At 46.9% G+C, this 25,059-nt stretch overlaps 1 protein-coding gene and 1 pseudogene across 1 annotated transcript in view; one reads left to right on the forward strand and one right to left on the reverse strand.

Annotated features, from left to right (window-relative positions):
* Positions 1-15,043, forward strand: part of LOC144124420 (uncharacterized) — a 662,500-nt gene extending 647,457 nt beyond the window's left edge. Inside the window, exon 6 of the mRNA XM_077657051.1 lies at positions 5,955-15,043. Within this exon, the coding sequence (XP_077513177.1) occupies positions 5,955-6,411 (457 nt within the window). The 3' untranslated portion in view covers positions 6,412-15,043. The remainder of the gene's footprint in view (positions 1-5,954) is intronic.
* A 7,819-nt stretch (positions 15,044-22,862) lies between these two features.
* Positions 22,863-24,849, reverse strand: LOC144122993 (uncharacterized; annotated as a pseudogene).
* Between the last annotated feature and the right edge of the window lie 210 nt (positions 24,850-25,059).

The raw sequence follows: 25,059 nt of genomic DNA on the forward strand, positions 1-25,059 counted from the left end.
TTCCTAATGCAGCGTCACGGACGGCGGCGTTCGGGGCGTATCACAGCGCAGGCGCAGTGGACGTTTTCTCTATTCGGAGGCAAACTTGATCGGCTGGGTGTCTGGGCTTGCCCAGGCGATCCACGTTTTCAGGTGTAGGCCACAACTGGGAAATAGAAGCAAAGCGCTACACAGGTGCGCACCCGGGTCGTCGCTACTGCCAAATGTAGCAGGAGGCGATGAAGCAGTTCCTTTTGTAGCATCTGGGACGGCGGCTTTCGGGGCGTATCACAGCGCAGGCGCAGTGGACGCTTTCGCTGTTCGGAGGCAAATTTGATCGGCTGGGCGTCTGGGCTTGCCAAGGCGTTGGACGTTTTCAGGTGTAGGCCACAACTGGGAAATAAAAGCAAAACGTTACACAGGTGCGCACACGGGTCGTCACTACTGCCAAAAATCGGATGGTTTGTCTATTGGTTGCGCGGGGCAACGGTTTAATGGTGAGGCATGCATGTATTATATTGTGATTGCTAACATCTGGATGATACGTGATGGAATGAACCCATTCTGGATGATCGGTTAATAATACATCAAGGGTATTAGCGCTGTCTTCCGTTGCACGCGTTGGTTCAGATATTACTTGTAGCAGATTATAGTTGAGGCAGACATCAAGAAATTTACTAGCTTCATTGTTGCCTGTAGCAGTTAGGTTCTGCCAATCAATGCTAGTAAAATTGAAGTCACCGTATACGAAAATGCCGGCGGTAGGATGCTTAGTTTTGATTTCATTTAAAGCATTATTAAATTTGTGCGGAAAATTACCACTTTTATTAGGGGGATTATACCAAACGCCTATGACAACTGGCTGGTGAAGAGTGGAATAGGATGCACAGTATTTCGATGTCTGATGAGTGGTTGATGGCCGTGCATGACAGTTTTTGTCTGGATGGAATAAGTACGCCTCCTCACCTCCGTCCTATCTTCACGGTCATTGCGATAAACGCGGAAATTTGGAAAATCAGAGAGGGCTTTGCTGTCAGATATGTCAGTGTTGAGCCACGTTTCACTCAGGGTTAGTAAGTTACTGTAATACGATGAGACGAGATTAGAAACGACGTCAGGCTTTGAAGTAAAACTGCGAACATTCGTGAAGATCACTGAGAAGAAAAAAGAGGACTGCGGTGAAGGTTTCATACGCTTTGCCGAAGTTTCTTGCCGAGATGATTGCTACTGCACTTCTTTTACGGTTTGCTATGTGTCGTTCAAGGTGTAAAGTTCTGGACCGATGTTTAGTCTTTTGAAACGCAAGGTGAATTTATCTGTAATTGACCGCTCATGGGCTGTTTTCAAACATGACGAAAAAGAGGAGAAAAGTCTTCGTCAATGGTGTAGTCTGTCCCTCTATGTTTTTCTCCATTAGATTGGATGCTGTCGTTAGTTTTGAACGACGTGAATATTACGATTATTGGCCGGTTGCGATCTTTCGAGTGGCGCCCAAGGCGATGAGCGCGCTCGATATGATTAGAAATTGTGGTGAAATCTAGGTGAGCAGAGCAGTGGCTAATGACTGGTTTCTCTGAATCCGCAAAATTTTCAGAAGGATTAGTTTCGGGAATGTCGTAAAATATTAGGTTATTACGGCGAGAGCGGTTTTCAGCATCGCCTACACGCGCTTCCACTCTCACGATCGGTTGGTATAGTTGGTTACTTAAGGTTTTAAGGCTCCCTATTTAAGAATTAATTGCAGAAAGCGTAGCCTAGTGAGATTCCAGAGCAATCATGCGCTTGTTTAGATCGGCCAGAGTTGAATCAGTTGTTCTGAGCTGCGTATTAATGTCCTGTAAGTTGGATATTAGATAAGTTTGACCAGGGCAGTTCGGAAATTATAGTTTCAGAGTTGTTCGGCCCAGGATTGGTCTCCACATCACCCGACAGAAGTAGAAGCATACGGAGCGCGAGTAAGCATTCCACAACAACACTGGAGCGGCACTGCGGGCTCGCCAGCTGAATTATTAAGTGATTGCGGGTTTTCTTAGCATAAAGAGAGAACTTATTACCAGCCTGCATTGCGAAGAGGAACGGATTAGTAGACTGTGCTTTCACACCGCTACCGTCGTTGATGATGAAGATGTCCATGATGGGAGCCATTTAATACGCGGGATGCAATATTCCGGCAGCGGCACAGACAAATCCACTATCGGCCGGATTAGTAGACTGCTTTCACACAGCTACCGAGCCCTCTGACCTTAGTTGACCTTTTATCTTAAACATTGGGTTTTCTTTTGGTTGGCATTTGAAGTTAAGAACATCTAATGGGAGCGGTGTGAAGCCACGCGATGACATCCGATGGGGGTGTCCCAAGACCATGTGATATTACGTCACAACCACGTAGTCTGTGGGTATGTGTAGGACGGCTGTCGCGAGCCTGTAGCGGAGCTGCCTTGAATGACCCTCAGACGCTTAACAAGCGTGCTTGCGTTTCGCTGAATTCCACGGTTAGCCAAGTTAAGCCACTGCCAGTTTTTCTTTGTAAATACCAACATGAAATATTTGTTAAAAGCACAGCAAACAACAACAGCTTCATCACCTACACAATTGCCGTCTATCATGAGCTCATTGGTCGAAGAAGGCTTCGTATTGACTTGGCACCCGGATCTTTGAGGTGATGTTCTAATTAACGAAGCCAAAAGCGCTCCATAATGTTTTCTTTGTGTCAGGTTATTTTCTGCTTAAATTGTGATTTTTTTATTTAGAAACTCCATTTTATCTATGGACTTGTTCCTAATTATTTTTTAATGGTTTAAGGCGCCACTGCAAGCTTTAACGCCTCCGGAGAAATCCACGGTTGCGGTGTACATGTTTTTGAGTGGGAGGAAGACGCGAGTCACTGCCGCTGAAGCCGCTATAGTGTCGCGATGAACATAACTCAAGGAGGAATTCGAGCAAGTGTCTGTTACAAAGAACAATATGTAAGCACAAGAAGGTTGTTAAAGGAGGAAAGATCTGCTGAATTTCTGGCCCGTGCATCTTTTGTGCTGTTCGTGAACTCCGTGAGTCGCGTTGTCTCGGGCGCAATCGCCTGCTGTGCGGCCCCAGTCGGTCAGTTTAGCGTCGTTTTCCATCATGCGTCATTAATGTTGGTGCTGAAACAGCCGTGGTGCTTGTCTTGTTTTTCTCGTGACCTTACAAATTACAAAGAGTTCATCGAAACGCAGAGCATCGAAAGCGTAGCTGCGTACGCGTTCTTGAAAGTCACCACTCATTTCGACGACGTGTATCGTAACTACGACTTAATCACTGATGTTGACGAAGGGGTCATCCTGTTTGGTCCGCATAAGAGTCGGCAGATATTGGGTGCCGATTGTGAAACTGTATGGTATTATAATTCTATTACTGTCGCATATATTAGCATCGACAATGAAGGCCATTGTGTTAAAATCGCTTTTTTTCATGTGTTTGCGTGAATACTAATTTTGGAATTACCTATACTATCACATCGTGTGCGCCTTAAATTATGTTCGCTCACTGTGCACACAACGGTCCTTCAGTATAGTGTGACCTCAGTATGCACGGGATGATGATACATGTACTGCGTGAACTATGCCCTTTGCTGGAAATGTGAGAGATAAGCCTAACATATCTGATGAGGTGGGTGGACACCCATTGTCTATATTGTATGCACATAGACATATCTATTTAGGGCAGCAATAAGTTTTAATGCTACAGCGTTAAAGAGCTCGTGCCGCAGAATAGCCGGTGCGGGCGTTGTCCGCGTTGTAACACGAGAACCTACTGAGATATGAGGTATCGAACCCAAGTCCTCAAGATTGCGAGGCGAGCAGATGCAGAACACGCTACAAAGGTTCTTTTTTTCTTTATTGCATGGAAATAGTGCCTAAAAGAAAAATCTAAGCGTACTTACGCCACAAAACATGCCGCCATACCTCTGCATGACCCCACCTTCCAAAAAATCAAAAGTTTGGAAGGCTTGCTGGTTCGAACTAAATGAAAGCGGACCTAGTGAATACGTTCTGGTCTTTGCGTGAAGTGCCTTTTTTTTACTGACGCCCACATGAGTAGTACCTTGGTAGATTGAAAGTAAAGGTTAGTATGTGTCAATAAAAAAAAAGTACAAAATATGTATTCTGTTCTCCCTCCTTAATCTCGTTGTGCCTTAGGCGGTGCGGGCTGGGCAGCATTATTTTTGTTAGCTACATTACGGTAGCATTTCAGCCTTCAGCGTGGCTGCGCCGTGGCGGTGCGCACCCTGTGGCTGCGCCGCCACGATGTCACGTGGTTGGTCACGTAGTGCGGAGCAGCTGCCGGCGGAGCGGCGCCGTGGCTGATCACGTGGTTCGTCACCTGGTTGGTCACGTGACCAGACGGTGGTGCGGAGAAGCTGCTGCTACCGGCGGCGCGGGGCGGCACTCCGTGTCAAGTGGGACGAAGATGAAGGAACGCCCAGGGAAACGGAGCGGCGAAAGGCTGTCCTTGCAATTCAACTGAGCAAGTTCCACTCAGCAAGCTGCAGCTATCGCGTCACTCCAGGTTTAGCCAGAGCTAAACCACCGCCAATTTTTCTTTTTCTCTGCCCACACAAATATATGTTCTCCCTACACTGGCCCAGCGCTGCGATTACCGTTGTTTGCCAGCAGCACGGCCAATCCTAACATCCCAGAACTGCGGATGGAGGGTGTAGGAAAGCCCATGTAAAATGTAACATGTAAGAGGCGCTGCATGGCGCTGCGTCGAATCTGTCGGACTATAAGGAGGGAGGGAGGGGGGGGGGGGGCGCAGGTTTCAGCTGACTAATTTATTGGTTTTTTAGGGAAAGGAATTGGCGCAGTATCTGTCTCATATATCGTTGGACACCTGAACCGCGCCGTAAGGGAAGGGATAAAGGAGGGAGTGAAAGAAGAAAGGAAGAAGAGGTGCCGTAGTGGAGGGCTCCGGAATAATTTCGACCACCTGGGGATCTTTAACGTGCACTGACATCGCACAGCACACGGGCGCCTTAGCGTTTTTCCTCCACAAAAACGCAGCCGCCGCGGTCGGGTTCGAACCCGGGAACTCCGGATCAGTAGTCGAGCGCCCTAACCACTGAGCGACCGCGGCGGGTCAAAGCTTGTGTGTCCAACTAAGAGTATAAAGCGCTTACTTGCATTTCTGCGGGTAAAACGTATATGAGGCGGTCACAAGCAAACCACATACAAAGTAGTTAGGGTTACGAAATTCTTGCGACTGTTCAAGTAGTGTGCCGTCCGCCTTGGTTGTCAGAGAGGCTGTTTACGTAGCGCGATTTTTCTTTCTTGCGTCTTTGCGTATACCCCTTTGCTAGTATTTCATGTCTTAGCTCCCGATTTTGAGGCAAATCCGCATGTAAATGCATGTAGTCAGAGACACAATAATGCACCCTAAACTAAGACTTGCGTTTCTTAAGTGATGTGACGCTAGATTAAACAAAAGCCCTGAAAAGGTGTGCTGCACGATACATACTTTGCAAATATTCACGACACACCACCGCCACACGCAGCCACAGAATAGCCCGTTTGTCACTTTTGCTGCAGATATATCAGCAGCTCTAACTTTATGGTCGATTGTTTCAGTCAACGTTAGTCGTGAGCATTCATTTAAAGTTCACCGCAATAGCTGCTGTTCATCCCACCAAGCACATTGAATCACAAATAGGAAGTTTAATCATCAGAGAGAGCGACGAAATCCGACCCAGGAATGTTTTAGGTAAATGGGCTCACGCGTCCCTAGATAATCATTTTCATGACCAATTTTTGCGCCTCTTAAAGGCGTTTTTTTGCATCGTAGTTCTGATGCATTATGCTTATCTTTGGTTTTGGTTGCGTTGTTCATATTCTGCTCCCTTGTTTGTAAATTGTTTTGCCAAGGTTACATATCGCATTTACCGTGCGTATGAGTTGCCGCCACCTTTCCCGTCAGTCTGTTGGTACCATCTTTCCTCGCAGGATGCGCGCCGGGCGGCTCGAGATCCCCGCGGGGGGCCGTGGCGAGCGGCCGTCGTTCTTCTCTCGGGACTCCTCGTCGGGCGACACCAGCTCGCGGCCCCCCAACAACATCGAGGAGGACCCGCGCACGACGGGGCCCGCCGCCTCGTCCTCGTCTTCCTCCTCCGGGGACGACGAGGAGTTCGCCAGAGACAAAAAAAAGTCCCTGGCGGGGTCCCGCCGTAGCAGCCGAGTGACGTTCGGCGCGGCGGCCGCCATCCTCCAAGTGCCCGGGGTGCCCAGCCCGCGCTCGGGCTCGCCCCGGTCCTCATCGCCGCGATCCCCGCATCCACGCTCGGGCTCGGTGAGCTTCTTCGCCGAGCCGAGCTTCATCCAGGACGTGGTGAACGACTACGACGACGACGCCGACGACGAGTACGACGCGGAGGCCGCAGACTGCGGCCCGGACTCCAGGTAGCCGCGGCAGGGCGGCCACTCGGCCGCCGCCTGCTTCGTGGTGCTGCCTCGCTCCCAGCTCGGCAGCGCTCCAGGCTCCGGGATCCTGGAGACGCTGCTCTGAAAGCACTCAGCTAGGGGTGCCGTCTCGCACAGGTTTGCCGCTGGCAATCACCGACTCCGGGAGGAAGCAGCCATACAGGCACTTGCTAAGTGGGCCTGTTCTGGGGGCCCAAACCACGCACTAGCCTGCATCTTTTTTCGCGCTTTACTGCTTTTGCTTTTTCCGCAGCCTTTTTGCGTAAGTCTTCTTGGAATGTCAACTAAAATTTGAAACATTGAATATCAGGTGCTCAACATTTGTAACTCGAAAAATATATATTAGAAACAGATCTAGGTATCGTATATTGCTACTTATTAAGCTTCTCACATATGGCCATATAGTATTCAGCAGACCCTTGTCTGGTGACCCCCGAAAGCTAGAGATAGGACAGGCGTCGCCGTAGCTCAATTGGTAGACCACCGGACGCGATGTTCAGAGGTCGTGGGTTTCGATCCCACCAGTGGCTTATGGCAGTTCTTTCTGGTGCTTTTGTTAATGTTTAATTGACGAAAACTACAATTTAGGAAAGGCTTACCCTATGCTCTTAGTTTCGTTGTTGGTTGGCTTATGGTTTTTGGCCCTAAATTCTTCGCTTTTAAGCCTAGCTGTAAACTCGCAATGAAGTGCATTAAATACGGTACATGAGACCGAGTAGTGAGCTACCGTTTCATACTAAGTGAATGCTTTAACTATGGCAATTCATCAGCCTTTATTCTTATTACAATATTCGCAAGTTGATACGTGGACACAAACGATGCACTCGCACCCGCCAGTCTGTGCAAAAGCATTGACTGAACCAGCGCTGTTGTTACTTTTCTTTTCTTGGTCCGTATTGTTAATGCACTTTTTCCTTCGGCTTTCAGCCAGCCGACCCATCCTTCCCGCCAAGCTCGGTTCCACTTTGTTTGAGTCAGTTTCAAGATAAGCAAGATATTTTTGCTCCGAAAGAAAGGGTGTTTTTCCTCCCTTCAGCTCATCCATAATCTAACGTTTGAGCGAAGTAGTAATTCTCCATCTATGGTTTTCGCAGGCATAAAACTGGTCAGAAGGTCCCCACGCAGATCAATAGGTTTTACAAATTCCTCGTCCCCGGCTTTTCTCGCTGCTGTACCTGGCGAAGAAAGTTCTTCTCCGCCCACACAGCAACACCTGCCGAGACGGCGCCTTTTACGTTCTGCACAAATCACACGGTACCCTAGCAGCATAGAGCGACCACTGCATGCTTTTATACCACGCGAGTGAACTCTCATTGGGCGCGCAAGGCCGTCTTTGACTTCAGTACACAGTGCACTGCTGCACATGCCGACGACAAATGTGCTGCTCCGCTGGCGGGGCGATCTCTAGCCAGATTACATATCCTTGCGAAGTAAGTGCCCGGAGATCTGTGCGCTGTTTCAGCGCTCAGTCATTCTCACGCAGTTGCAGTGACTGGTTTTGACGAAACTCATTCCATTCCATTGGGCACGTTTTCAGGGTAGTGGTGAGGCTCACCACATTACAACGCATTACCAGCTGCCACGGGCTACGCAGCTTTCGGTCTTAGGTGGACCCTAGGTTGCCATGCGTAGCGAGTTTTTTTCTCCAATCTCGGCGTTTCTTGCGTGCTGAAAGGCACCGGCCCAGCACATGTTCGGTGCAAGTCCTGAGCACCTCATTGAGAAGCCCGTGTAGCAACGCTTCTCTGTTACTCTCCTATTCTAGAGTAACAAGGTGGAAGTCAGATTTCGTCGCCCGTCGCCTATTTAATAACTGTGCGCATTTTACTCATCATTCCATGCGCTCCCTGCGCGCCAGTGTTTCGACCTGCCCATTCCAGTACAAAAACCCCGGCTAGTCGACTGCAGTCCACCACAGATGTTCCGGATGGCGAGCGCTATTGAGGAGGATTAATAACTGTCTCAATGTTCACAGAAGCAAAACTGACAGCATGGTTGCCGCCTGTAATAAGTTACATTATTAAGCGAAGCATGGAAGCCTTGTTCAGGCCACCAGCACTCGCCTTGCACTCTTCAGTTATTTTTAATCAAATTATTTGAGATATTGCTAATTGAAGTCCCTGCTTTAAGTTGCAGTGCTTTGTAGCAGGAATCGTTGGTGCGCTAAGGGCAATAATGCCCTCAAGAAGCCTATTGTTTTCATCGAAAAGCAGATAAGAAAACATTGCTCGCGCATGCGAAATTTCGCTGCCAGCAGTAAAAGCCGGAAAGCCTCACAGGCACGACAGTGTGAACCATTTAAATCCGTTCAAGATATAAACTGGGCGATGCTATGCAGTTGCACAGAGTGTCTGTCGGCTCGCCACCAGTGCCAAGAGGAGAGGCATTGACATCGTAAATTGTACAAAGCGCGGCAGCTCAGCTTGAAGTTAGGTCGAGAAAGAAATGCAGCGCTCAGAGGGATGCGAGAAGCGTGGACGGAAGGTTAAAGCGAAATACACAAAGCCGTGTCCATTGTTACTGTTCCCAGGCCATGCTTTCTGTTTACTCAGTGAGAAGCGGAACTGCCTTAAGTAGCGAAGGCAGAGCGCAAGCGCCGTCACATACCTACTTGGATCCATCTTGCTAGCCTTGACACGCAACCTTTTTTCTTTGACCGCTATTTTGGTTTTCATTAAGTTAAAATATGGAAAAGATGGCGCTGATATCGCAAAATCTCAGGTGTACACCTCTTTCTAGTCGTTCCCGCTTTAATGCGGGTTGTAATAGAAATCAAGACTATAGTCGGATACAACTCACGAATTCAGTGAAGCAGCCGCCGCGGTGGCAGAGTGATTACGGTACTCGGCTGTTGGCCCGTAAGACGCGCGTTCGATCCCGGCCGCGGCAGTCGAATTTCGATGGAGGCGAAATTCGAGAGGCCCGTGTGCTGTGCGGTGTCAGTGCACGTTAAAGAACCCCAGGTGGTCGAAATTCCCGGAGCCCTTCACTACGACGTCTCTCATAGCCTGAGTTGCTTTGGAACGTTAAACTCCCATTAACCAAACCAATTCACTGATGCTCGGCCCACATTCAGGACCGCCGAGCAGAATTCCTCCGCCAGAAGAAGTGGTCAGTTGTGAGTCTTCCTTTCTACAAAACCAAGAAGTTAAACACGAGGCAAAATTTTTAGCTCAAGAATTTTCATGCCTCGGGCTTGTTTCATGTGATCAAACATTAGAAATCACATTTTGCGCAGTGTCGTAACTGGACAGCCGAGTAATGCAGAACGCTGCGGACCCTGGCCAGTGTTGTTTTCTTAAGTTGTGTCCTACTTTAGTCACAAAGTAACCATGTGGGCTAGTTAGCATGCATCATACTTAATGGGACCAGTGAAGAAACACGACAATTTTACCCATGAAATGGCAAGTGACAATGTGATTTGGTCTTTGGACTTAAAGCTAACCTTTAACGAAGAGCACATCTGCTGGAGCTACTCACCCAGAGCTAAAGAAGCAGTTCTACCATACGCCTCCTCGCACTCCAAGCCGGTCTTAGCTTGAACTGTGTCCTGCAGAAAAGTTGTGTGCACGCGCTGTGAATAACAAATTTTGCTAGCGGATCCTTCGCCGCCTAAATTAAGACACGCGTTATTCTACAGACGTGCCGAGTTCTGTTGTTGGGACAGCAAATGAAGGAAGAGAACGTTTGGAAAGATGCTCGCCTTGAAAGAAGTATGGCATGGCATTCCACATAAACAGAAAAAAGTGGCACAACGGCATGGCTTGAATGTGGTCTGCCTAGTCTGGGTTCTAGATTTGCGAAGGGACGATCAACCAAGCAAGTTTCGTTCGGCTGCACAATAAAAACATGCGAACAAGTTTGCTGTAAGTACGTGTCACACGTGCGCTGTACAAGATAACGCTCTCCTTTTATATGGTGTATACGTGTCTGACTGGTGCCTGCGTGCATGACCAGGCACGTGAAAATAATGTATAAAGGAACATTTCGACATTGGACAGCGCTAAAATAGAAGAGAACACAGAGGACAAGGGCAGGACGGGCGCTGGCCCGTGCTGTCCTTGTCTTCTGTGTGTTTGTCGTTTTTAGAGCTGTGGAATTGTTCCTTGTGTGGAATTGTGCTCTGTGTGCACGGGCGCTGATATAACCGCCCGTGCTGTCCTTGTCTTCTTTGTGTTTGTCGTTTTTAGAGCTGTGGAATTGTTCCTTTGTTCAGTATGCGCGAACTAGCCCAGCAATTGGTTTTACATGAACATAAGAGTTTTCTCAAAATTGCTTCGGATTAAACTAAGCGTCCGCTTTATTGAAGACGATGTGAAGACTGCCCACTTTTGACGAGATTTCGGCAATGGGAAAAGGAAAAAATAGAAAGGGAACACGGGTACCCGAAGCCTTCCACATTAAGCTGCAAATGAGCGACACGTATATCAGCGCACCGCCGCTGCAAATTACGAATGAATCATTCTAGCTGCTAAAAAAGAAACACAGAATTTGGTGTCCATAGATTGAATGCCTGAAGTTCGCACGTGTCTTCGCTGCGCTTTCCGCGCGGGTGTTCCGCGCCTTATGCGCATGTGTTGTTTCCTAGGCTAGCGCTGTCCTCTCGTGGCTCTCCCGTGTTTGTTCGCTGGTCCCATTATGTGCCCATAATAGCCGTTCTTTCCAGCAAAGAACTAAGTAGTGTGCAACCGCCGAGTTAGTTGTGAAGACAGCGGCTCAGGATTTTCTGCACTTTTCTAAGCGTCCTGACATGAGGTGCGTCCTCCACTACCAAAGTTCACGCCTGGACGTTGTCTTTGCCCATGTCATGTTGCACGTGTTGTCGAGTGGCTGCTCATGCAAGGTTGACTGGATGTTTAATTTATAAATATATGCTTTTCAAGCGCTTTGCTACCTGTCAGCAGAGTTTGCTCTGGTTTGTATATTCTGGCTCGGTAGTGTAACCGCGAGAATAAGTGTCTAAAAGCACGACGTTTACTTCAACCCTGTTGGAAGCGAAAAAATAGCATTGTTTCTTTAGCTTGGCCATGCTTGCTGCCATGGGTTCAAAAGTAAACAACGCGAAAACCAACGCGAAAAGCAAACCGCAGAAATAACAGCGGCAGCAAAAGGAATGCAAACGCACTTTCAAAGAACGGTATTGTGCTTTATAACTTTCCTCTGAAATACTTGTTCATTCGTAGATAATGTTTCGTCATGTTGATTTTCACCTGTGTATTGTCCGGCTATGTGCAAGCAAAATTTTGCACTGTTTCTTTGAGGCATCTCTGGCCACATTTACATCGCAAAAAAGATGTGCACAGCGAGAGAGAAGACATCATGTCGCCTCGTTCGAACCTTGTCTTGAGCGCAGTGATTGCATTTGGAGCGCACTGTGCCTGTTTGAACCTCTCATGTAAGGTCTTCCCAGTGGAAGGGCGGACAATTTACTACGTAGCCTGAGCGCCTCTGATCATCGCCTTATTTTTTTCTGCTCGGAGCATCAGCGTCGCCAAGAAATGGCGTGTACACATTGACCGTGCCTTCCCTTTCCGGCTGCCCCCGAGTCACGTCAGCCAAAAATGAAGTTCAGTCAAACCATGATGGCGGGATCCGCAGAATGCAGGGACAGTTCACCAAAACTGAAGAGGACGGTATACGCATCGAGTTGCCACTGCATGAAATGAATGACCAAAACTACCGGAGCAAACAACAACAATGGATATTGGGATGTGCCATTTTTATGGAACACGGCGCGTAACTGGACGCATGTATCGAAAGTGAATTAGACGCTCGCAGAGGTTTTGAAGCAATAACAAGAGAATCTTATCTCAGCGCAACTGCTAGCGGCTGCGGTTATATACAGCGTTAGCCCTTAATCATTGTTCTAATTAGACAGGTAGAACTGTTTGGCTGCAGATGACTACAAATAAATATTCAGAACTTGAAGTGGAATGTGCGCATTGCACTACATATAGCTCCAAAGCAAGCGTACATAGATGCTTGCTGAATTAATTAATCATTAGCTGCTAACGCGCTGAGTGAGTTTAATGCTAAAAAAACGACTAACCCCGCTACTAAATTATTCCTCCAAAAACCTACTTGGAGAACAGGCATTCCTGCGTTGTTAAAAGTGGAGTACTGACAGCTTTCAGATGAAAACGAAGTAGATGACTGTTTTTCGTGGGTGAGGGTACAATAATGTTGCCGTAGCTGTTTGTCCTTTCGTGCCAGCGATGATATGCAAGTAACGGTAGCATTGACGCGAGCAGCAAAGCAGGCTTTCCTCTTCTCTTCAGAATAGCTCTAAAATTCCTACTGCCAACACGTACTGCGCAGTCCACTGTCAGATCCAGAAGCATGACTGCGACCTATCCTGCATGGACGCTTACAGAAATAAATCTATTTTTGTGTCAACCACTTCATTTCACCCTCCTCTACTAGGTCGGCGATATTGAGGGAAGGAGATGTGCAGCTCGGGACGATCATTCCACCAGTGCAACCGGGGAATGCACGAACACCTGCCACCGTGCTTTGCTACATGCAAACGAAATGATCACGTAGATAATTTTTTTTCTGTCCTTAACAGACTGCACTATAACTGAAAAGAATTCACCGGTCGCGTCGCAGTCTGCACGCTTGCTTTCTGTCATCGATATCCTCCCACACTGAATGCCTCTTACGGGAATGAATCACAGAATGCAGCCATTGGGAGCCAAGTAACATTCCTGAGAAACAATAGCGCTGCTAATTTCGCTTATGGCACGTAAATGCTTTTGTACCATCGAGGTAAAAGCATCGGACTACGCAGCGAACTTGCGTTGTAGCAGCAAATCCGCAAATATGCAGGGTAACAAGACGCCCACGAGAATAATGCAGAAATTGGAATTGCTTGGTAAAAAAAGGCCGCATTTTCGCAATTTCAAAGCACAATTTTCTGTCTGGGAAAATCGGCTCCGTGTGATGAAGTGGGCAATACCTTTTTTTTACTGAACCAGTTATCCGATGGTATGTTCAGCACTTAATCTGATTCTGAGAGCTCTGACGCGAATATCGAAAATAGAGCGAGCCGCCGCGAGTGGTTGTGGTACTCGGCTGCTGACCCGAAAGACACGGGTTCGATCCCGGCCGCGGCGGTCGAATTTCGATGAGACGAGATTCTAGAGGCCCATCTGCTGTGCGATGTCAGTGCACATTAAAGAACCCCAGGAGGTCGAAATTTCCGGAGCCCTCCACTATGGCGTTCCTCATAGCCTGAGTCACTTTGGGGCGTTATACCAAAATAAGCCAAACCAAATCAAAAATAGAGCCGCTTCTGATTTTGTTGCTAGCTGCAGAAACGCAAACCAAGGAGCTTCTGGAAAACGTGCAGCCATCTAGCGACTCCCGCCCTTATATGACACTGCAGTAGTGAGTGTTGCGTGCGGCTGGATTTCCTCCCTTCGAATGTTTCCTGCAATCGGGATGCTGAATCAGCTTATTTAAACACGCTTGAACAGTTCCTGAAGGGCGCGAGTACGGACTTGCAGTCGCATTTCAACCTAAATTTTTTATCTAGGAAGAAGTGATAATTCACAATAGCACTGCGGCCCATCTTAGAACAGCGAAGAAGTTGCACATGGCGCTGTCCTTTGCACACCCTTTGTGCAGACATGCGAGTCCGAGCTAACGTCACCCTAAAGTGCCAACTCCAAGGGCCCTCCCTAGGCGTACGCCAGAACGGACGTCGAAGAGCAGTATGTATCTCCATGTTCGTGGTGCTGGCTCACTTGCCGCCTCTCGAGCCGACGGAAAGAATTTCAAGCCGTGAATAGAAGGGGTTGGGGGGCGCTCAAAGGACAGCTTAAACAGTGAAGAAAAGTTCGGGGAACCTGAAAGTGCTCCAAGCCATAAAGAAAAGAGTCACCGAGAGCCCCGCGATCCTCCCATTGTTGTAAATCGGACCCCGCTTCCGACGCGTACGCGAGTGCCCGTGCGCTGGGGCCGATATCTAGCACGGTCAGATATCGGCGCCTCGCCGAGGTTCGCTGGACTCTCCTGCAGTGCGCATGCGCAGACCGGTTCTGGCGTACACCAAGAGCGTCGACGCTGAGCGCGTACACCAAGGAAGGGCCCTTGGCACTAACGACGCTCGTTGCTCTCCTCGGCGGCTTCGACGTCTTCACGGATGAAAGCGTGATTTATTGAAGAAATCCAAGACTATTAATTTCAGCCGAAATCTATGAAACATCAGTAGAGGTCACGCACACTGAGTCTAGAAAGTAGCAGCGTCTGAGAAGAAGCCATGTTTACAGGCGTAATTACATTCAAGGGTAAGCCACAGCAAGGGCTAGTCTGAAAACTCCTGACGTTTACTGCGTGTGCACAGCTTTGATGACGCAAGGGAGGGTAGAAATAACCATGGCACAAGAATGTATTTTACGGCACAAAATCCTTCCGCTCTCCTTAAGCAGCAAGTGGCACTGACTGCGTGACATCCTTGACGCTGCTTACCATCCCCAGTGGTCTTCGTAACTGAACCTGTGAAGTGTTTCCACCCACGCCTTTACTCCCCATGTGGGGAATATACATTTTTACTGTTTATGCCTTACATAGTCATCCACTGGTGGTCTTGAAATAAAAGTGTTAATTGCGTAGTGGCATGCGTTATGTGGCTTCCTCTACAGAGTGTACAGTTCCAAAGCCGTGTTTTGACGAGATGTGGCACCCCCCTGAAAACTTGTTGAAAATAAAAGTATACGCAAGTGTGCAACGGGCGCCAACTGGGTCTCCAAAATGGTAAGTGTGCTTCACAGCTGAAGCTATCTGTCGCTGAAATGGACTCAGTATGAGAAATTGGTAGCTTGTTTTCAACGTGTGGCGCTCGAGCAAGATGCTCAGAGTGGCCGCGTGAAAGACGTGCATTCGGTATTATTTTTTTAAAATACATTTGTTATCTTGTGAATGTATAATGTAGAATAAAATATTTGCGCCGTGATGATCTCGTAATAAGTTTTAAGCGGGCTACTAGTACTCCATTACATAGCTTAGTACATAGCTTTAGAATCTCTCGGACGCTATAATGGGCTTCTCATGTTAAATAGGTCACAATGTATACGCCCCTTGACCGGTTACGCTGCCAGGTGGTGCTGGTAATTTTACTGTGCAGGCGGTAGTACCATTAAGTAGCCCGCCGGCAGTAACTCTGCCTTAAACACTGATTTGAATTATTGTCCCTCTACACTGTTGCACAAAACTAGCATCGTCTAGAATCTTCGAGTGATTCTGGCGCTGATCGCCGCTAACATCGGGAGTCTTCAGGCTGCACAACGCGAGAGACATCGTCCAACGGAACGTGCAATCTCCTCAAACTGTCCAGGACTGTTTCACGCGTGACACAAAAACACGGGAACGCTGAAAAAAATATATGGTTCACAGCGCACACAACAGCTCCGTCAAAGCACGTAGGTGAGGATCTTATGCATCTATAGGGAGAGTTAGAGTGCAGGCTACGAGAGTAGCTCCGTCGCGCGACAAGCCTCGTGTGACGCAAGCGAATCGCTGAGGCGGCCATATGCCGAAAGTGATGCACCATTGGCTGTCTAGCAAAGTGCTCGTCCGTTCGGATAACCACGTACCAATTTTCGTGCCAAAAAAATGCCGCCGTGTTAGCAGCAGCTCCAGCGTAAGATAGTAGCCACAGGACGCAAAATGCAAATCATTTGAACTGCAGCTTCCTTTGAATAGCGTGCGCCAACAGGACGAACACAGGAAACTTGGAGAAGAAGAAAGGAGCCGAACTTCCAACTTTAATAACAGGAAAAAGATGCCAGACGCTCTTTTATAGCTGCTGGTGTGTGAGGGTGTACGATATGATTAACAGAGGCAAACAACTTCAGCAAAAGAAAACACGTGGCGTAACATTTTTTTTTATTTATGTACATACTGCAGATCATGGTTAGGTCCAAGCAGGAAGGGCAGGCGCACAAAAAGCAAAAGTATAGCAACAAAAATACAACAAACAGCAAAGATAATGTAGTAAAACAACAATACAGCAATCCAAGACAAAGCAGAAAAAAATACATAATACGCAATATCAAAGATGGCTGAGGAACGCGTCTGTTTTTCAGGGTTGATTTGGTACGGTTAATGAGTTCCAGTCAGATATAGTGCGTGGGAAAAAGGAAAACTTGAACGAGTTAGTCCGGGCAAAATATGGTTTTAAAAGAGCTTTGTGATAGTGTCGTGTATTCCGTGTTGGCATTGGGGAAAGATAAGCAGAAGGGTCAAGTCTGAGTTTATTATTAAGAAGTAAAGAAAGAAAATCTAAACGAAAATTTCGTCTTCTTACCTGTAGTTCTTCAGTACCGTTAGCATGCATCAAGTCTGAGGGGGAGTCAGTGGGTAGATATTTTGAATATATGAATCTAATTGCTTTCCTTTGAACGTTCTCGAGCTTTCTTATGTTAGACTTAGTATACGGGTCCCAAATTATGCAAGCATATTCAAGCTTGGGTCTAATTAGAGTATTGTAACCTAAGAGCTTAACGTTAGCGGGGGCGTTTCGAAGTTTATGCCTTATGTAACAGAGCTTACGTAATGCGAGTGAACAGATGTTATCTATGTGAGAGTTCCAGGAAAGGTTATTAGTAAGTGTTACACCCAAGTACTTTACGGACGCTACTTGTTGCAATGGTGATGATTCTAATTTATATGCATATTGTAGAGCGTTTATCTTGTTAGTTATGCGAAGAAAAACACTTTTATCTGCGTTCAGTGTCATGTCCCAGCGCTTGCACCACTGTACAATATTAGTAAGCGTATTTTGTAGGTCACTCTGATCGTTTTCATTGCTAACATCGCGAAATAAAACACAGTCATCAGCATATAATCGAATATGTACGCCAGTACAAACTTCACCGATGATGTCGTTAATGTATATTAGAAAGAGTAGTGGCCCCAGTACGCTTCCCTGGGGCACACCTGATGTGACTGGGAGACAGCCAGATTGGTGACGACCGATTGAAACATGTTTACTCCGGTTAGTTAAATAATCATTTATCCAGGAAATAAATATAGGCGGAAGTCCAATAGTTTTTAGTTTTAGAATAAGGCTGTGGTGTGGAACTTTGTCAAACGCTTTACTGAAATCTAGAAAGATCGCGTCAATCTGGCTGTTATTGTCAAGTGATGCCGCAAATGAATGGATAACTGAAAGTAGTTGAGTTACTGTGGAAAACCCTTTGCGAAAACCATGCTGGTAATCTGTCAGAATGTTGTTGCGATCTAAGAATTCATTAATGCTAGTTGCGACAATATGTTCCATTAATTTGCAGCAGGATGACGTTAAGGATATAGGTCGATAATTGGTCACCTGAAGGCGGTCGCCTTTTTTAAATACAGGTAAGACTCGGGCTATCTTCCAGTCCTCAGGTACACACCCGGTTAACAATGACGCGCGAAATATAATAACCAAAAACCTGGCCAGAGATTCAGCATACCTCCGATGAAAACCGTTAGGAATATCGTCGGGCCCTGGGGATGATTTAGTTTTCAGGTTTAGTAACATTGAAACGACACCATCATACGAGATGAAGTTAACTTCAGATGGATGTGCTGAAGTTGTGCTTGGTGCATCGTACGGTTTTGGTTTAGAAAATACACTGTGAAAGTAATTGTTAAAATGGTGAGCAATGGCAGGCTGATTGGTAACCGTTGTACCGTTGATAGACATTTCTGATATAGGGGCTTTTTTATCACTAATGTGGCGCCAGAATTTACCCGGGTCGTTTTTTATGAAGTTCGGCAGAGTTGTTTTGAAATAATAATCTTTTGAACGGCGTACAGCAAGGGCGAGGTTTTCTCTTAAATGGTTGATTGTGCTCTGCTGTGCACGATGCTTTTTTAGCCTTTTGATTCAGCGTCTGAGATGAATGATACTGCGTGTCATGTGTGTACATGGCTCATCATGCAATCCAAAAAGCGGGATGTAGCAACAGGTGACCAAAAAGTGATAACGGTTGATATGATGTGCAACAACATGGGCAGAGAAAACGTAAGGAACACGATGCAAAAGTAAAGGATAACACTTAAAAAGGCACATAAAGCAGCGTGTAAAAGGCGCCTAAACACACACACACACACACACACACACACACACACACACACACACACACACACACACACACACACACACACACACACACACACACACACACACACACACACACACACACACACACACACACACACACACACACACACACACACACACACACACACACACACACGCACACACACACGTTGTGTGCGTGTGTGTGTGTGTGAGAGAGAGAGAGAGAGCTTCGCAAAGTTCTAAGAACATTAAATAAGAGGAATGTACCCCATGCGGGCCAACGACTCCCTAGGCAGGTTACCGCTACGTCTACCATTCATTGAGCGCTATGCAGTCCTTTCCCACGGGCCACCTGGCTACAGTTGAGGGCTGAGATAATTCCTGACTTCCTCCTGTCCTTATTCTCTCATCAATTATTTTCCCTTTTTGTTTGTCGGAAGTAGTTGTTGATTTTTTGCCATTGGCAGCAGTACAATATACAACCATGCATCATGCAATCTAAGTACTTATGTTGCTGCATTTCTAGCCACATCAAGCACTTGTTGCAATATGGATGTTTCGTACATGTTTCTTTCGTTGGAAATCGTTCAAAAGTTACTGATTATGCAGCAGTAAGAAGGTCCTAACGGCATGATAGCACGGCGTGCACAGCACGCTTTCAAATTTCGAAATCGAAACTGGTGATCCTTTTTCTGTATTATGTGGACGTCAGTTCAGACTTCTTAAGCATTTGCTGCAATCTGAGACATTCAAAAACGTGTTTTTGTCATTAAAAAATAAAAGTTGTTGCTCAAAGCCGGAAAAAAGGATGAAACAGAACATGACCAGGCCCCGCACATCAGTCTCCCAGCCATTGAAACCGAAATTGGATGGATGGATGGATGGATGGATGGATGGATGGATGGACGGACGGACGGACGGACGGACGGACGGACGGACGGACGGACGGACGGACGGACAGATGGACGGATGGATGGATGGATGGATGGATGGATGGATGGATGGATGGATGGATGGATGGATGGATGGATGGAAGGATGGATGGATGGATTTATGGTTGGATGGATGGATGGATGGATGGATGGATGGATACAGCTGAACCCTTTAAATCTGGTGGTGCTCAAGCCACTAAACCATGACATGAAATTTTACTCTTCTCTTGATTTTAGCCACCAATCAGATAACCGTCGCTTGGTTATTTCTATCCGCTTAAAATCTACTTTCCCTTCACTGTCCTTAAACTCCAATGCCTTGGATAAATCAGCCCCGCTGCTTTCCACTGTAGGGTGAAGCCCTTTACAGAAAAGTATCAAGTGTTCAGCCGTTTCCTCCTCCGCACGCAACGCACGTGTCTATCTCGTGGTACCTGACTCTATATGTCTTAGTCCGCAAAACTCCCGTCCTGGCCTCAAACAACAAAGAGCTTCCCCTACAATTATCATAGATATTTTCTTTGGCAATTTCCTGCTTAAAAATCCTGTATGTTCCCAGTGCTGATTTCGTCACCATCCCTGTTTTCCACAGAGCTCTTTCTGTTTCTTTAACCTTTTTTTTAACCGAAAATTGCTGATTTGCCCCCCTACTGCTGTCCAGATATTTGCTTGTCAATTTTCTAGTTCGCTTTCTCTATTTCATATCAACATTCCTTATATACAGGTATCTGAAAACTTTCCTAGCCCACTGATGTTCCTCCATTTTTCTCAATCGCTCCTCAAATGCTATCTTACTGCTAGCTTCTCCGCTCTCGAACGACGCCCATCCCATATCACCCTGTACCCCCTGATTTGGTGTATTGCCATGTGCTCCCAAAGCTAGCCTCTCTACGCCACGTTGTTTAATTTCTAACCTTGCTTGAACATCTGGTCTCATGCACTGGACCGCATTACCGAAAGTCAGGCTAGGAACCATCACCTCTTTCCAGATCCCTCTTACCACTTCATACCTATTGTAGTTCCACAGTGCTCTATTTTTCTTGACAGCTGCATTCCTACTAGCTTTATTCATTAGATATTTTTCATGCTCTATTAGATGCTCAGCATTGAGGGTCATCTTTTAGCGCCACCTAGCGGCCAGCCTGCTCAATTTCATGGCGATCTCGGGGCCCATTGAAATCATGGAGGAAAAAACTAGGAGGGAGCGTGACGTCATAATCTTGAAGCCTAGTCATAAAAAAAGATAATGGAATGCATAATGGGAAATATGCCCTCACGTGACAAGGCAGCGGTAGCTCTTAGCCGGATTTCAGTTTCGGTTTCGCTCTTTCGATGTGTTGTGTCAGACTAAAAGTACCACAATCCAAGCGCTGGTTTGCAGTCTGGCAACTGCGGAGGGCCTATTCCCCATTGTCAGTACGCAAAAGGGCCCTCGGCAGCGGCGTCAGAGGAGGATGGCTTGCAGAGGCTGAGCGCGTGCCCTCCTAGTTTTTTCTTCCTCCATGATTGAAATCGAGGAGATGCTTCAAGCATGTTCTTCAGGAGGCATTGGATACAGGCGAGAGACACCGCTTTTATAAATGCAAGTACCTGGTGAGGGAAGCATTCTGGTTGGCGAATAGCAGCGGCAAGCACCTCAGTGTGAGTCGGCAGTGAAAGAAAAAGTGTATGTAAGCACAGTAGAGCATGATTAAGGCATCGTGAAGGATCACTGCAATCACATCTTTGCGAAACAATTGGTCGTGTGCTCATATGCACGAGAAAAAGGGAACAACAGAAAAAATTAAATACATGAGAACACAGATGAATACCATTGTTGATTAAACAACGTCTCTTGCGAAAGGCTAAAGGGTATGGTGCTGAGATGTGATATTATTTCAGCGATAGAAACAAAGTTAGCGCAAAACAGCGGAAAAGAGGACAAAAATGATCAGCGTAAATGAAACATGGCATAATGCGGTTATGACGCAAGGCAAGGCACCTCCCAACATTTCCATTCAGACCGCAAGAGACAGATTTGAACTTCTGTATTAGGAATGCTTCGCGAACTTCGCGTTCATGGTGGGTCTTGAAGCCTGATTCCAGTAATGTTACTAGAATTTTTTCAAAAGGGTGCTTAGTGTCATTCACGTGTTTAGAGATAGGAAAGTTAGGCACTGTCTTGCAATGAGTTTTATGATTATTGAAACGATATCTGAACGGTGTTTCTGTTTTATATTGAATCTTACAGATTGGACATTCAAGCATGTAGATTACATTGCTGGTATCGCATGAATAGTTACCTCGAATTTTCACAATAAAGTCTGATGCTGTGCTGGAAGCCATTGCTGATGTCATCTGCGCGCAGACTTTGCAACGCGATTTTCTGCATGGGTGACAGCCGATAGGCACACTTGCGCTTGCTTTGGCAGAGAATGTCACTGAGGTTTTTGCCACGGCGGCAGACAACACGGGGCGTTTGCTGAAATATTTGCCTGAGTCGATCATTATGCACGAGGATGACATGGTGTTTCTTGTTTTTGTTTCCAAAACGCCTGTGATGTTTGGAATCGATGATGTGCGAGTTAGTACCAGGTTGATTTGTGATTGACTAGATGATTGGTTTTCTGCTTCGAGAAGTGTCTCGCGGTCGGGAAGGCCAGCGCGTTCTGCAGCATCGTTATCGTTTATTAGTCTCGCTGGGCATTTCCGCTTAATCAGGGCGTCTCGGAGGTTGGTACAGTTTCTTTAGAAGTCGCGCTCGTCAGATCATATCCGTTTAAAGCGGACGGCTTGTCCATATGGGATGCTAGTCTTGCAGTGTTCAAGACGGCTGCTTTCGAAGCGAAAGTATTCAGGTCTGTCGCTTGGTTTCCGGTAAAAATCCGTGATAAGTGTGCCACTCATTATTGATACTGTCACATCTAGAAAGCTAATTGCGGTTGGCGAGTAAGAATGAAAGTAATGGCCTCATGCGCGTTATTAAAACTACAGATGAAAGCTAGAAGTTCTCGTCACCATGCTGCCACATGAGAAAAATGTCGTCAATGAATCTGTAGTAGGAGGGGCCTTGTTTTTATGGGTGCTTTATGAAGTGCAGTCACACTTTTTTAGCGAGGACATGCAAGTGGTTGCTGTCGATGATGTGGTTCCTCGCTGTCTTCCGCACGAACTACTTCTTGGAGGCATTGTGGTTCTTCTGGTTGGAACAGGGCCAAAATGCGCCCGTTGCTTTGTAGGACTGCTGCCTCCTGTTTCAACTGGGAAACACCTTGGACGCTATGAATGGGCTGGAAACTGTTGTCATGACCCTTTCTTGTTTTATCCACACAGCGGCACTATCTTGAAGTAATTGGCTGCTTGTTTTTTTGTAGCGTGTAGCTTTCTCACTCACGTCTTGTTGCGCTGTTTTTGCGGTAACATTTGTTCTTCCTCCTCGAGCAGTCTTGTTCAGGGTCTTCTGCCCATCAGGAGTTGCGCAGGGCTAAATCCTGTGACGCCCAGTGTGTCTCTATAGTTCAAAAGAGCCAGGTAAGGGTCTGCAGCCTTCCGGAACAAGCTCTTCAAAGTGTGCACCATGCGCGCAGCCTCATTGTTATTCTGAGGATAGTTTGGGCTGCTTGTTACATGTTCAATGCCGTATGAAGCCATGAAGTGCGCGAGTTCCTTGGACTGGAATGGAAGCCCATTGTCGGACCGCAGCATTTTCGGGATGTCATGCCGTAAGAAGATGCTTAATCATGATTTCGATGAATCTGCAGGCTGTTCTTGTGTTCAGGGTAACCACCTCAGGCGAGGGGGAGTAGTGGTCGACTACAACAAGTAAAGTCTGTCCATTTAGATGAAACAAGTACGTGCCAAGCACTTCCCAGGGATGACGTGGAAGCACTGTAATGCAGAGAGTTTTTCCGGATGCGCCCGATATGAAGCGCACTGTTCACACTTAGAGATAAGGAACTTGACCTCTGAACCAATGCCAGGCCACCATACCGACTCACGGGCTCGGGACCTGCATCTGTTGATGCCTTAATGACCTTCATGAGTCAGCGCCAACACGCTGGACAGTAAGGTACTGGGAAAACCATGCGAGCACCTTTCACCGAGTGCTCGCGAATAATAGCTGCATACTTTGCAAGATACAACGGAGGCTTCTCTTTCCTTGGGAAGCCAATCTGGCCGAGAGAACTCAATGTGCTGCACTCACCATATTGTGCTTGCGTCCACTTGACATCTTCTGTCTGTAGCACTGCTACTACTGCAGCCTCTTGCAAGACCTCCTTGGCAAACAGTTCGTTTGTATCCACATGATCAGGAGTATCGGCTAGCTCCGTAGGGACACGTCACAATGCGTCAGCTATGGCAAGCAGCTTTCCTGGAAAGTACCGAATGTTAAATCGATATGCCACCACTTTGAGCTGCAAACGCTGGATTGGAGTTGGCAATGCGGCCAGGTTTAGTTTTTCAAGTCAGACTAGTGCTAGACGATCTGTTTCAATTTTATTTTATTTCATTTATTTTTCTCTTAAAGGCCCGGAGGCATACATAAGAGGGGAGCAAAATCAAGGTCAAAAGAGAGAAAGAATAAATTGATAAACAATAACAAAACATAAAAAGCAGTATGTAACACGTAAATGATCTTGTGTCGCGTACACAATGCAAAGTAGAATGCACGGCATCGAAACAGGAAAAATGATTATGAATATAAAATAACAAAAGGATATAAACTCACCAACAATTGAAAAACATAACAGGATTTAATTCACGACATATCGGCTCGAGGAGCAGCCTTTTTCGAGTGTAGTAAAGCATTTGAAAAACGCAGCTTTTAGAGAGCGTGCGCGAGGTACAAAGTTACAGCAAAGCACGAGTTCAAATAACTAGAGGGGAAGAGACTAGGAAGAAAAAAATTTACAAAAAAGAGAGAATCGGTGACAATCTAAGAAGGCGATCTCCTAACCTGAATGCAGGTGTTCCCGAAGGGGCAAAAAAGTTTAAAATAAAAAAATTAAAAGCTTCAAATAATTATAAAATATATTAAAAAGGGGGAGGTTAGTTTTCCCACCACCTTATGGCTGCCTTGGAAAGGCCCTCGACGTGTCGCTCCTACTGGAGAAAGCTGCTGGAGAAAGGTCATGGTCTTCGTCCGCGTATACAGGCGCCGAAAGTTCCAAGGGCACTTGCGCGAAGACAGCACACCAGGGATAGGCGAGGACCAGCAACTGGGTAACGAAAAGGAACGGATGAATCAGCGTCTGAATCCTTGCCGCTCTGCGATGCCCACTTACGCGCGCACTTGAGAAGAGGCAATTTCTAGGTGATGACGATGCTGCCGCTGACAACGCTGTTGTCTTGTAGTGACAGAGCACCGGTGGTGTTCCAACGGTGGCAGGTTGCGAAAAGGGAACAGGCAACCTGCAAGCTGCTGGAGGAAGGTCATGGTCTTCGTGCGCGTATACAGGCGTCGAAAGCTCCGAGGGCACTTGAGCGAATACAGCGCACCAGGGATAGGCGAAGACCAGCAACTTTGTAACGAAAAGGAACGGATGAAGCAGCGTCTGCATCCTTGCCGCTCTCCGATGCGCACTGACGCGCGCACTTGAGAACAGGCAATTTATAGGTGATGACGATGCTGCCGCTGACAACGCTG

The sequence above is a fragment of the Amblyomma americanum genome, chromosome 3 (assembly GCF_052857255.1).
Source record: "Amblyomma americanum isolate KBUSLIRL-KWMA chromosome 3, ASM5285725v1, whole genome shotgun sequence".
Classification (NCBI taxonomy): Eukaryota; Metazoa; Arthropoda; class Arachnida; order Ixodida; family Ixodidae; genus Amblyomma; species Amblyomma americanum.